Below are 13,143 nucleotides of genomic sequence, written 5' to 3'. Positions count from 1 at the left end.
GTCTTTACTGTCTGTTAATCTAGGCTGGGTTGCAAGCAAGCTGGAAAAACACTAATAAACCAAACAAGATCTAACAAGTCTATACAGAGCGAATTGTAGCATATAGGACAGAGCTAATGAAGAGTTTGCCCGCATGGCAAAGCTGTTCAGTACTTTTTTCCCTTGAGGGCTAAACCTAATCTGATTTTTGGTAATTATCTGGAAGGAGCCTGCAGGGTGACCCACCTTAAACTTGATATGCAGTCTTGGTGGAGAAAGGTTTACTGATCTTGCACGTCGTCTTACCAATCTTCTGTCACATAACTCTGTCTTAGTATCAATTTACGTAACCATGACTTCCATTTTGAAAACAGAACATTCATTCTCAATGTTCGTGAAAATCTCTTCCAGTCTTGGAGGTCCTAGAATTGGTCCTAGAAATTAGCCAGGCTCCCTGTCCACTGTTGGGCTGCAGCATGCAATGCTTATGTCAGAGCTGTGGGTGCAGCTTGTGAACACGCCAAGTGTAAAGTTTTATCTTGAGCAGGAAGTACAGGCCAGTTTACGGAGGTCCAGTCCTGCTACCTCTATTTCAAGCAGGGTGTCAATCATGAGCCATTAACAAAAGGGGTTTTTTAAGAATTCACTTTCAGAAAGCTGCAAGAATCAGTCTTAAAAATGAGCAGTAGTTAATCTGAAAAGGAACAATGCATGCACTCTAAGACTGGAACAAAGAGAAGTTTCAAAGCCAGTCGGTATGCAGGTGAATTTAAGTAACCATGCATGGTTTATCTGGGGATGTTGTTTTTTTCTGTGGGGATGGGGTAGTCCTTGACTTTTTTTTTTAGGTGTCTTGTGTCTGTGGTTTAGCTGGCTTCAGTCTCCAGGTGTGGACTTTTGTAGAGCCTTTTCTTAGCACTCTCCAGTAGGATGCTCCTTGAGTTTACTTAATTCAGGTGCTCACTGATAAACAGAACACTCTGCAAGAGCAAGTTGTTATCTTTCAGTGGTATGAGAAAGCTCCTCCGTTTTCTGCGTTAAAACACTGGAATGACTTATCCTATTCACAGTAAGCTGACATTCATCTCAACTGCCCACTAGAGTACTTCAACAGTTTTCAGCTCTAGGACAGAAAACTAAAATGAGACAATAACTTCTGTCTGTAGCTTTTGTTTTCTGTACTTGGAGGCTCTCTTTCTTTCAGCTGAAGCCAGCTTACCATGCTACACAATGTAACCATCGTCTTTTATAGTATCATTATTACCACAGACAACTTTTCCCTTCAGTTTGTAATGAAAAGAAGGACCTCCTGTGTACAGGTTCCAGCTAGATTATGCATTTTGGTATTTCTGTTTATTTAACAGTGTGTCTCAACCTGTAGCTTACAGACACTTCAGGTCTAAAACTATTTAAATTGGTTGCTTTGGACTAAAACACAGATGAAAAATTAGCTTACTTGGGTTGACAAATGTGATTGTGAAAAATTATATTCAGAAATGTGACTTGATTCAAGCAGTTTTGCAAGTATGCCCCACAGGAAAGTATCTTTTAAATTAGTAGCATGGAAGATTCAGTACTGTTGCTGTTATTCTGAGGCAATTAGTTTTGCACAGGATGAGAACCAGATCCAGAAAACTTGATACACAAATGGTGAAGGAGGTAATCCTACATCAGCCATGTGAGCTGGATATGCAAAGCAAGAGGAGTGACAAGCTGGAATTCCATAAAGAAACGCTGACCTTCAACTGGTTAAATGGCCCATTTTTGTTACGTTTAGTAGTGGAAATTTGTAGATGAATAAACCTATTGTGGTAGGTTAACCCTGGCTGGCTGCTGGGTGCCCACCAAACTGCTCTCTGACACCCTCCCCTCAGCAGGCCAGGAGAAAATAAGATGAGAAAACTCATGGGTTGAGACAGGGATGTTACTCACTGATTCCCACAACAGGCAAAATAAACTGGCCTTGGGAAAATTAATTTATTACCAATTAAAAATAAAGTAGGAGAGCAACACATATAAAACCACTTTCCCCCAACCTCCTCTCTCTTCCCAAATCCAACTTCACTCTTCTACCTTCTCTCCCACAATGCTGCAGAAGGACGGGGGATGGTCACTTGAGGGTCAGGTCATGGTCAGCAACATTTCCTCTCTGCTGCTTCCTTCCTCCTCACACTGTTGCCCTACTCCAGCACAGGGTCCACTTCATGGGATACAGTCTCTGATCAGCTGCTATCCATCCTCCTCTTGCTAGGCAGTCCTTCAGGAACAGACTATTCCAGCATTGGTCCCCCATGGGCAACAGTTCCTCCGAGAAACCTGGTCCCACATGGGCTCACAGTGCTGCGGCTTCCTTCAGGGCTCATGCATCCACCTGCTCTGGGTGGGGGTCCTCCCCAGGCTGCAGTGTGGGTATCTGCTCCAACATGTTCTACCATGGGTTGCAGGGGGACAGCCTGCCTCACCATGCTCTAAAAAGATGTAACTGCTGAACAGCAGCATAGCAGTAAGATGTTAATAGCAAGAGTGTTAGTATTAACATTTAATGCATGCATTAACTTGTACAGGCTGCAGGGAATGTCTGCTCCAGCACCTGGAGTACCTCCTCCTGCTCCTTTATAGGCCTGGCTCTCTGCAGGACTGTTCCTCACTCATCTCCCACAGCATTTTTTACCCCTTGTTAAATACATTACAGAGGGGAGGCACCAGCTTGGCTGACAGGCTTAGCTGTGTCCCATGGCAGGTCTGTTGGAACTGGCTCTGACACAGGGGCAGCTCTTGCAGTCCCCCTTGCTACCACGCCCTTGTCACTTAAATTCAGTACACCTCTTTACAAAGCAAAAGGTGGTTGTAACTTCAAAGATGCACTAAGAAGGTAAAGGCTTGATTCCTTCATCCAGTAAAAAACAGATCACAGGGGTACAAAACAATCTTCATCAAGTGGTTTCTTTGAGAGCTCTGTCTCTAAAATGACCTACCTGAATTCTGGTAATTTACTGTAAATGGAAAATAGATATTTTTCACAGGAGTAACATCAAGTAAAGTTGAATACATTTGTTTTTTAATTACAGGTATAACAGCAGTGAAATTGAAATACAAAATTAGCACGTAAGATTTGCATAGAGATAATTACTACTTAAAGAAGTACAAACTTCTAAAATTTCACAACTAAAAAGATTTACCTGCTAAACAACAGTAGCATAGTAATAAGATATGAATATTAAGAATGTTAGTATCAGTTAATGTATGGTTTTACTTGTACAGATCTTGAACAGCAGCAAGCTGATCAGGATAGGCTTGGCTTACATCATTACCACAGAACCACAGAAAAATATTAACTTGAAGCACAGTTTTTATTTCTTTTAACATAGATTAAGCAAGTTTTTTGTCATAAAAAAAGCTTTAAGTATTATCCCCTTAAAACAATAATGGATTTTGATGTCAGGTCACAACAAGCTTGTAGGTATGACATTATCTGTAACCAGTAGCTACAATGCAGAATAAGCTTAATGCTGGGACTCAAAATGGATTTCCTTTCTCTAATTTCAATATCAGTTTCAACTCTAAAATGAAGTTCAAGTTGCATTCACTAAAAGCTCCAGCTTTCCAAGTAATACTTGCAATTATTGCACTTGTACTGGTTGTACTGGCTTAGGAAAGCCATTCTAAAGCAACAATTTAATATTTGTACATTTTAAAGCACTTGATCTTATCTACAAAGGAAATAAAGATGATAAACCCACAATTTTTTAAAAACTTAATTGTGAATAGTCTTAATTTTCAGAGTTTAAATGGATGTGCATCTAGTAACTACACTAGAAAAGCAACAGATGCTGCAACTACCCTATGATGACTAGTTTGGTCCATGTCAGTAATCAAGTGATGTTATAAAAAATAAACTAGTTTATTGTATATAAAATGAGTAATGTTGCGTTTTTGTTCAGATTGCACAGTACAAACAAGCTAATATCTAAATTAATACTGTTACAGGTAGTTATTACATAGGGACAGCAGCTAGAAAAAATAAGTACCTCAAAGCAACAGACTTCTGCAGCCAGCTTTCCATAACATTGTATGAAAGTTAAATATGTCTTAGTTAGAAGTATGCATATTATAAAATGTTTGAAAAATGTTTAAGTATGAGCTGTTAAACTAGTTTTCCATAGCAAGAGTATATGATGATTATTTACATTTAAAAAATCCATTTTTCAGAAAAGAATTTACAATGAAATAAATAACCTTCAGCAGTCCCTTAACCCAACTACAAGATCTGTAAGTGGCAGTAAAAAAAAAGGTAAGCCACCTTGTGTCAATGTTAGGTCAGTAAAGTATGCGTCATCCAGAAAGAAGTGCAACTCTGCTTTAACTTTACTAGTCATCTAGAAACATGCACAATACATATAGGTACCTCCAAATATGGTACAGTCTTCAGTATTTGTACAAGATTATTCACAAAAACATACAATATATTTTACAGTCCTTTAATACAAAATATCGGTATCAAACCAATCTGAACTGCATTGATCAGACATTTACTAGGCAGGCAAGCTGCGAAGAATAACAGTTTTTAAATTTAATCCCCTCTTCGCCTTTTAAACTCAAGCAAGATATAAGCAGTTTCTTCAAAACGTGTCGGTGATGTAAAGGTACTGATGAACATTAGCTGAACCTGTTTCCATATATGTATTCACTGTCTCTCCAACACTATTTAAAGTATCAAAATGTAAAGCTGCAGTCTGAAGATTCCATCAAAAAAGAAACGTATTTACTCCTTTTGAAATTATTAGATGAAACTGCTGTTTAGTTATCCCCACTAAAGATTTCAAAGATTGAAATAAAAAACAAACAAAACAAACCCCAAAAAAACAAAAGAAAAGAGAGTTCAAATCCAAAACATGGAAGCATATCTAAGAGCTGGTTTGCTTCCTTTCACACCTGATACTTGGGAAGTTGTTAATCTTCCATTTAAGACACAACACAGTCATAACTGCCTTCCTGGAATGAATCCTCATCCTCTGTCTTAGCCTTGTCCTCTTCATGTCTGCTTGCACTGCTGTTGCCAGCATCACACTGAGGATTAGTGCCATGGATAGATGAAGTCCTGCTTTCCTCAGTTCTGGGGTTTGCTTGTTCAGGAACCTTAGAAGGATTCACTGGCTGAAAGGCTTCAGGCTGTACTTGCTCTTCTACTATTTCATTTAGTTTCTGGATCTGTGGTTTGATGATATTTAGAAATGGCTTGTACCCAGGGCTAGGAAGGTAATGGGAGAGAGCACTGTGAGTGAATTAGAAATTAGTACCTCTGTCATGTTCCTGAAAAACAGGAACTCTTTTAAATAAACAGAAGTCAACCCTAATAAAACAATAAAAGTTGGAAGGTTGGTTGGTTTGTTGTGGTTTGTGTTTTGTTCTTTTCTCGGCTTAATTACAACTGTATTAAGTGACTGTGATGACAGAATGTTTCAGCTAGGACTGAGATAAAAGTTCCTCTTTAGGTAACAAATTATCTACAACTGGAATGAAGAAGAAGGTGGAAAGTAATACTTACCAATCTGTAGAAGCCCATTTGTCAACAGCATGTAGGCCAGTCTTGATATTCTGACAGATTTCTCCATCAATATCAGCAGACTGCATTATACTGAAAACCTGGTTGATAACTGAAGATTCTCTGAGAATAAGGCCTATGACAACACACCAATCCAGACATCCTGCTTCCATGAAGATATGGAGCAAGTACCTATATGGAAAAAAACATCCTATTTATTTTTCCACTCTGAAGACAAAAGCAAAAGTCCCAGTGTGATTCTTTCTCCTAATGCTGCATTACCAGCAATTCTAGGTTTCAAATGCTCACATGAGTTGCTTACCGCAGCTGGACCTGTGACTTGTGCGGCCCTTTACTGGCCAGTTCTAGAGAGAGATGTTCAAGCTCTGACTGCGTTAAACTTAGACTGGAGAAGTTTTCATCCACCATGGTCCAGTCACCATCCACCATAGAACTTGTTTCAGTCAGGTCCGTTGCTGAACCAATGCTGCATTCATCACCTATCAAAAACACTCAGAAACATAAGGGAAAAAAGAAACTACTTACTTTAGTAAGACTCAGAATTTCTGAACTACTTCCTATACAAACTGACAAACAGTAAAGCTTTTGGTGTATCACAGTTACTTCAGGCATACTGTCCATCCCACTTCAGCATTCTTCTTGTCAAACTGTATGGTAGAACTATTCCTGCAGGAATGCAGTAGTTCTTCTATCCAGTAAAAATAATTCAGGAGAATAATATCAATAAGGGATCCTAAATATGTGTTGGCAATCATCATAAAAGCAGAGAGACAGCCTCTTGCCTACTACAGTTCTAGAATTAAGTCTGTAGGAAGGGTTACAGTCTGTCTAAAGATTCTTCTTTCTTAAGCTTTAATTTTGTTAAAAATGAAGTCGCAATATGAAGTTCTTTTCTTCATACAAAACCTGAACATTCTGAACACTTTGTAATGTAAATATTTACCTGCACTAATTAGAAAAAGAAATAAGTGTTTCTAATAAAGAAGAGCACTTGTAGCCACAGAATTTTCAAAGTTACAGTAACAACTGCAAAGCTAAAACCATTACAGTGGTGAGTCATGAAGGCACCTATCCTTCAGAACAATTTCCATATTAAAGCAGATGCATCTTTCTGTAGAAAATTTTTAGAAGTTATTTTTGCTTCCTGCACATGCATACTACTGCTGGACTAGTAACTTGTGAAATTATTATTATTAGAATTCAGCTTGCAATGTTTTAAAGACTATTAATTTTATTTCACTTTAGAAAAAACTGCTTCTAAATGCATACCCAAGTCCATTGAACTCAAAGGCCTTCATCAAGCTCAGAAAAGAATAAGATACTTGTTTACAGAAAGAGCAATAGTGGCAAACCAGCAGTACATGCAGTGCAACGGAAAGAGATACTCATTTTCCCCATTTTAGTTGTGCTTTTTTGCAGAGCTCTGCAACAAACTTACTTAAACCTAATGCATTCCTGCAGTCTCTAGAATTAATGAACAAGAGAAACAGAAGTGAAAATAGAGTGAGACAGTGCCCAAGGAGACAGAGATGATCTCCAAATGCTCTGAATCTCATAGAAAGCTCTAGAATCTTGGGGAGATTGTAATTCATATGAAGCAATTAGGTCCTTCCATGTCCCCTGAAAAAGACATGACTTAGATACTGTTGAAAATGTTGGTCTAAGCTCAAACACAAGAGGGAGTATAAAAAATGTAAAAAAGTGAGATCCATGGTCAGACAAACATTTCCTGTCTCAGATTGTGTTCAGAAAAAATACATGAAAAATAAAATTCCCCCTTGGATTTTCATAAGCTGATCATACATTTCAGCTTTTAGAAAAGCAATTTAAACACAGTCATAGGAAAAAATAAAACTATACAGGTCTCTAGTTTTCCGAACTTCCTCAATAAATAATATGTCTAATATCACTCTGAAGAACTCCAAAACACAAAGTTCATGCAATTAGAGCACTGCTAACCTGTGCAAGAGGCTGATCCGTGCGTTAGACAAAGATAAAAAGACCTCTTAGAACACTCTTCCTAGCCAGAATGAAAAAATACTGAACTTCAAATTATCACCAGAGACGGGAACTTCAGCAAATATCAATTTCATATTCTACTTCGAGTACTTAAAGCTGTACAGCATGGTCACTATCTATTGTAAAAAATTCAGTTTACTTTTCAACAAGCCCTTTTTTTCCTGAATTTTCCTTATCAGCAGTTGAGAAGCAACAATACAGCAGTGGCACACAAATGTCAAAATCTAAGTGCATAATTCCAGGTCCATTTTTCCAATGAGCAGAGAGAAGGAAGAGTGACTAACCTTTACTTAGCAAAGGAGAAAGGAATGCGTCTTGCATGTGTGGTCCATGGGATGAAACAGTGTCAATCTCTCTCTGGGAGCAGCTGACAGTCCCAAGCCAGCTGCGACTCCGAGGTGTGTTTGAAACCCCTGTATCCATTTCCATGTTTACAAAAGTGTCTGCAGACTGAGATTTTAGCAGTTGCTCCCCTATGGCTAAAAAAAACCAAAAACAAACCAGACCACAGAAAAGTCATGTAGCTATCCAAAAGGAAATTTGGACAGACTTCCTGGCATTTCAGGATGCTAAAACTTGTATCTAAGTCAATATTCAATTAGTTTGCTGAGGGACCAAGAAAATAAGGAATGCAGCAAGTTTAGGTATTTCAAGAATTCCTAATCAGCTTTTTATGTCAGCACTGGCACAGAAAGAGTATCATCTGATAAAATGTTAGCATCAACAGACCTCAACAGTGATGCTGCTTCTAAGAGGAGGAAGGCTTGGCAGCTATTGTCAACTCTGTCATAAGGAGATAAGCCAGTGAACTGAGGAATTAGTAACACAAAGGAAGTTTACATCGAAGTCTTCCAAGCTCTTACCCTCTAGCATAAAGCAAATTTCAAATATTAGGAACATCAATTTTTGATTTAAAAAAAAACTAAACAAAACCTCATCTAAAGACTATATAAGAATATTGATTTTAGTAATTTTCTGCAGCAGAATTTCCATGGAGCAATTTCCACGTTCAACTCAACATCTGCACAACTGATACTCACTTCAGTAAACCTGAGAAAGTAGGAAACTTCGACAGAAACAAACAGTCATCACAACAAGAGATACCATCTGTGCTAAACAGAATCCCTTCAAAAAGTACACCCTCTGTGAGAAAGCTGTGGTGGCAAGCCTCAGCCTGTTCTTTGTTTGGTTGAACAGACAGAACAGATTCAGATTCACAGATGAAGGACTGCAGGAGGGAAACCTAGTCCTTATCAAGTCAGATGTTACAGCACCTGTTTTGTACTTTCCATTCTTGAAAGGTGAATTAATGGATGAAGCTGGTATGACTGGAAATGGCCAAAGGAAATCCTTGTGTAGCTTTTTCAAAGCTAACACAAAATCCTCTACATGGGCAGCTCTGGCTCTCTCCTTGCACAACCAGCCGATGAGCTCAAAGCCCAACTGTGCAGCAAAGCAGCCGAGGTCTTTCAGCTTGATTTCTTCCAGCAGGCGCCGAGCGTGCCGCCACAGCATCATGTCAATGTACATGTTCTCAGCACAGTCACTGTCCTTGCTCCACCTGTACGCAGACCACAGAACCATGTTAAGACTGATAAAACCGAGTCGTTGTGGCTGTTTGCCACAACCACAGTACATCAAGTGACCAGAGGGGGGGGTAGAGAACGGGGGGGGGGACTTCATATTAATAGCAAAAGCAGTTGTCATCATTCCTTGCTATTTATAATCTCTGAAAGATCCCACTGCCTCAACACGCAGGTGAAATAAAGAACAGAAGTTACAACAGCAGCGCTGTTTATTGAGTATTAAACTATTAGCAGTGCAGAAAAAAGTAAAGCAGTAGAGCTAAAAGCCAGATATCATTACAAACTGACTTCTGAGAAACAAGTTTAGAGAACTAGTCAAATATTAGTCTAGGACCCTTCCTATCAAAACTTTTAAGATAGTACTCTCTATGAAAAATGACTAAGAGTATTTGAATTTATACTAAGATTGTTTTAAAAGTCTTTATGGGGAAAAAAGTCAAAACTAAGATAATAATGAATCCCAGCTCAATGCTGCTTCTAAACCATAATACCTATAAATATCAATTCTGTATAGAGCAGCTTTAGAGTGGTTCACCCTAAGGTGTAAAAGGCTCTATTTGTAGCTTATCAACATACTGATAGATCAACATATGCACAGCAGCACAGCGCAACTGTGATAACTATGACACTGCAAACTGTGAACTTTCAGCAAAACAGAGCCTTCAAGTGAGAGGCATGTGGTCTCACTAGCTATTGAAATTACTACACATGCATACAGTGGTTTCAGATGCTTTTGGTCAGCGAGCATACCAGTGTATATATACATACAAATACACACACATGTATTTACATGTGTGAGAATATATTCTCCAAAGAATGTTGTGAGAGACACAAACATTACAAAAGCTGTGAAAACACAAATGCAAAGGATGTGGAAGGAGACTATCACAAATCTAACTCTATCATACGGATGTATTTCTAGAACTTAAATTGGTAAGAGCGTTAGTACAGTACCTAACAAAGTGGGGAAGGAGATGACATTACTACCAATTACCTTTTTCCAGATGGGCCAGAAGGCATACTCAGTGTTTTTGTCAAATTAAACTTGCTATGGAGATTCTCCGCTGACTGGGATAAACTAATGCTGCGATGCCTGAAGAATTCAAAGCCACTACTTGAACTAGGTTCCTAAAACCAAGAAAATTAAAACAACACAGTCAAAGGAGCAAACAAGCTATGTAATTTCAAGATTAACCATAAAAGGTTTGATGCACAGTATTTGCTTTTCTCATCACAAACCTGAGTTGTTGGTGTAGCTGGGGGTGTCTCTGTTTCTCCAGAGCCAATGGCTTTAAGAAATCTAATCATATGACGACAAAGATCCCACTTTCCCTGCTCTAAGGCAGTATTAAATAAGAGAGTAGCATGTTGTCTGCTAACTGCTGGAACTTCCATATTCTGCAAGTAACAAAGTGTAATTAAGTTATTTGCTTTTGCTGTAGAGCAACAAAAGTCCTATTAAGCCACATGGAGTCACATTCAAGTATACTAAAGATTATAAAAAGCAAATTTCATGCTACTATTTTCCTTTTTAAAACAGTAAACTAACTACTCACATCACATGATCTTCCCCTCCCTCCTTCATAACAGGGCATAATATCAACAGAAAACTGTTAAATTAAAAATGTGCTGAACATGCACAACTTTTGTATGACATTTTTAAAATACTGTAATATTAGTAAATATCACCACTCTTGCAATATATTAGGTACCATCACCTGTAGGATAATAAGGTAAGAGGCAGCTGTGTCCAAGTCCTGGGCCATTAAGCACTCCTCAAATAAGTCCTTAGGGTTTCCAACAGCAGCAAAAAGGTAATTCCACAGGGCATATTCTGTCTTCCTAGCACAATGAACAACTGTCTGCAGGAAGAGGGGGAACTCTGTAATGAACTTCGCCACAGTGGGAAGGAGAGGGTCGGGAATGGGTTCCCGCGAGGTAGCTTCTTCTTCCAGCACTTCATGAAGCATCAGTTCTAGTACATGAGGAAAGTATGGTAATGTGGCACAGGAGTGGGCCAAAAGCAAGGCTTGTTCACCGAGGTTCCTAACCAAGAGCTGGCGTAAAATGTGATGGAGGTAGATCTGAGAGGTTCTCTCAACAATGGAGAAAGGAAAGAGAACCTCCAAGTGTTCTCTAGCACTGGTTTGAGTGTATAAACAGTCATAGAGCACAGTGTCATTAACAGCACCAAGAACCAAGGCATCTTCAAACAAAACAGCCAATGGGTATATGTTGATGTGGAAAGGCAGCATGATCCGTCTTGACAGAAAAGAATGTGGTTTTCGATGATCTCTGGGAAACAGGGGAAGCCAGACTTTCATACCTGCCCCACCACAGCTGAGCCATAGAGCCTCCAATAAGTGGCGTTTCTGTTTGTTAATCCTGCAAGTAGTCCATACATTTTCAACAGACTGGGCTAGGACAACTGGAGCACAAAAAGGCAGCTATTTAAAATGAAAAATAAACATAAAATCACTATTCATTACTCCTTTTTTTTACCCTCTTCACAAGAACTATTTTTTAGCTAAGAACTACTCTCTTCAAACATGTTCTTCTTCTAACAAAGAAGAAACAAATCTGCTTATCTCTTAACTGCACCTTAGCATCTGAGAAAACACCACTTACTACTTATATTAACTCAAGACATTTCTTTGACTTTTTTTAATCTCCTTAATACTTAGCCAGGAAGCAGAGACGTGAGAATAAAGGAGAAAAGTAAAAACGTGCTCTCTGCTTCTTCAGTGAGCCCACAAGTTCAAACTAGAACTGACAAAATTACTATAAACACCATATCTGCTAGTGTTTGAGCTGCAAACAAATCTACATCTGAACTTTACATATTTCACTTTCCTGAAGTGCTTGTTTCACGTAGAATTGGTTTTCATCAGCACAGAAGAACCGAAAAATTCAGTAATCAATTTCTAGTGTTGTTGTTGTTTTCAGGAATACTGTAAACATACTCTGCAAAAAATGACAATGCTTCACAAACATATGGAATAGTTTTAGATAGACCAGAGATTTTCTGTCATGGGTGCATACCAAATTTTGCACAGGATCCTTACGCTTAAAACTTGTTTATTTCACTGCAATATAACCAGCGAACACAACTGGTAAATAGTTTAGTTAGACATTCTTAGAGGGGAAAAAAAGGCCATGGAATAGTAATATACTTCCAGTTAACAATTCAGTCTGTAAGTGTGGATACTGCCCTGCATTATAGATCTATTTTCTTTATGTCTGGACCACTCTCTTCCATAACTTCTTCAGACACTTTTAAAGCTATATGCACTATTCCACATATATTTACTCACATGCTTTCTTTGATTAGGATTATTATCTTTATCTCGTATCTGGGGTCCAGATCGATCCCTTTGCAACATGATGAGTTGTCCTGCTAAGTTAAGCATAATACTTTCAGCTTCACAAGCCTATGGATAGAAAGAATATTATGCACATTATTTAAGCTTTTTGAATGCATCATTTTACTCATAACCACAATAAAAACCCAGAATAAAAAGAGTAAAATTAACTGCACCACCTTACAGAAATGAGTAACAACCAAATTAAATACAGTTCTACCAGAAAAATCAGGTAGAACTAAGTACTGCAGTTCCTGTGCAAAGGAACTGGAAGGTTTCTTATTCACCAGACTCATTCCATGTGTTTGTTTGATATGGACTTTTTCCAACTATGTATCTTGGCACAGCCAAGCCACTAGCATTTTAAGAAAAATAAAGCTCTGTATTCTTATCAGTATCATAACTATATGATTACCAGTATCTGACTGCAAAGACTAACACTGATACACAACCCAAAAAGAGCTGAGCCAAAAAGAGTTGAGCCACAATTGCACAGCATCTTGAACTTTTATTTAGCTGCAGCTAGAGAAAAGATCTTCTAGTTAGGTATATCAAGAAAGCAAAGTATTCTTTCTGAAGATTTATTTCAGAATTGTCTCCTGTTAATTTTAAATCAAGTCACTGGAGCTATTGC

At 38.4% G+C, this 13,143-nt stretch overlaps 1 protein-coding gene across 8 annotated transcripts in view; it reads right to left on the bottom strand.

The window, feature by feature from the left end:
• Positions 1-3,015: 3,015 nt before the first annotated feature.
• The window catches only part of RIC1 (RIC1 homolog, RAB6A GEF complex partner 1), a 50,591-nt gene continuing 40,463 nt past the window's right edge, over positions 3,016-13,143 (bottom strand). For 4 of the 8 annotated variants that reach the window (XM_027635414.1, XM_027635417.1, XM_027635415.1 and 1 more), the window contains 9 exons: positions 12,462-12,578; positions 10,866-11,594; positions 10,387-10,545; positions 10,142-10,275; positions 8,836-9,122; positions 7,846-8,040; positions 5,844-6,033; positions 5,525-5,713; positions 3,016-5,251 (listed from right to left, as the gene is read on the bottom strand). In XM_027635414.1, the coding sequence (XP_027491215.1) occupies positions 4,942-5,251; positions 5,525-5,713; positions 5,844-6,033; positions 7,846-8,040; positions 8,836-9,122; positions 10,142-10,275; positions 10,387-10,545; positions 10,866-11,594; positions 12,462-12,578 (2,310 nt within the window). In that variant the 3' untranslated portion in view covers positions 3,016-4,941. Of the gene's footprint in view, positions 5,252-5,524; positions 5,714-5,843; positions 6,060-7,845; positions 8,041-8,835; positions 9,123-10,141; positions 10,276-10,386; positions 10,546-10,865; positions 11,595-12,461; positions 12,579-13,143 lie in introns of those variants that run through there. The other 4 variants (XM_027635419.1, XM_027635418.1, XM_027635420.1 and 1 more) reach the window with 4 other exon arrangements.

This window comes from Corapipo altera, unplaced genomic scaffold, assembly GCF_003945725.1.
Source record: "Corapipo altera isolate COAL_440 unplaced genomic scaffold, ASM394572v1 61411, whole genome shotgun sequence".
Lineage (NCBI taxonomy): Eukaryota > Metazoa > Chordata > Aves > Passeriformes > Pipridae > Corapipo > Corapipo altera.
This window is presented reverse-complemented; position numbering and strand designations above follow the sequence as displayed.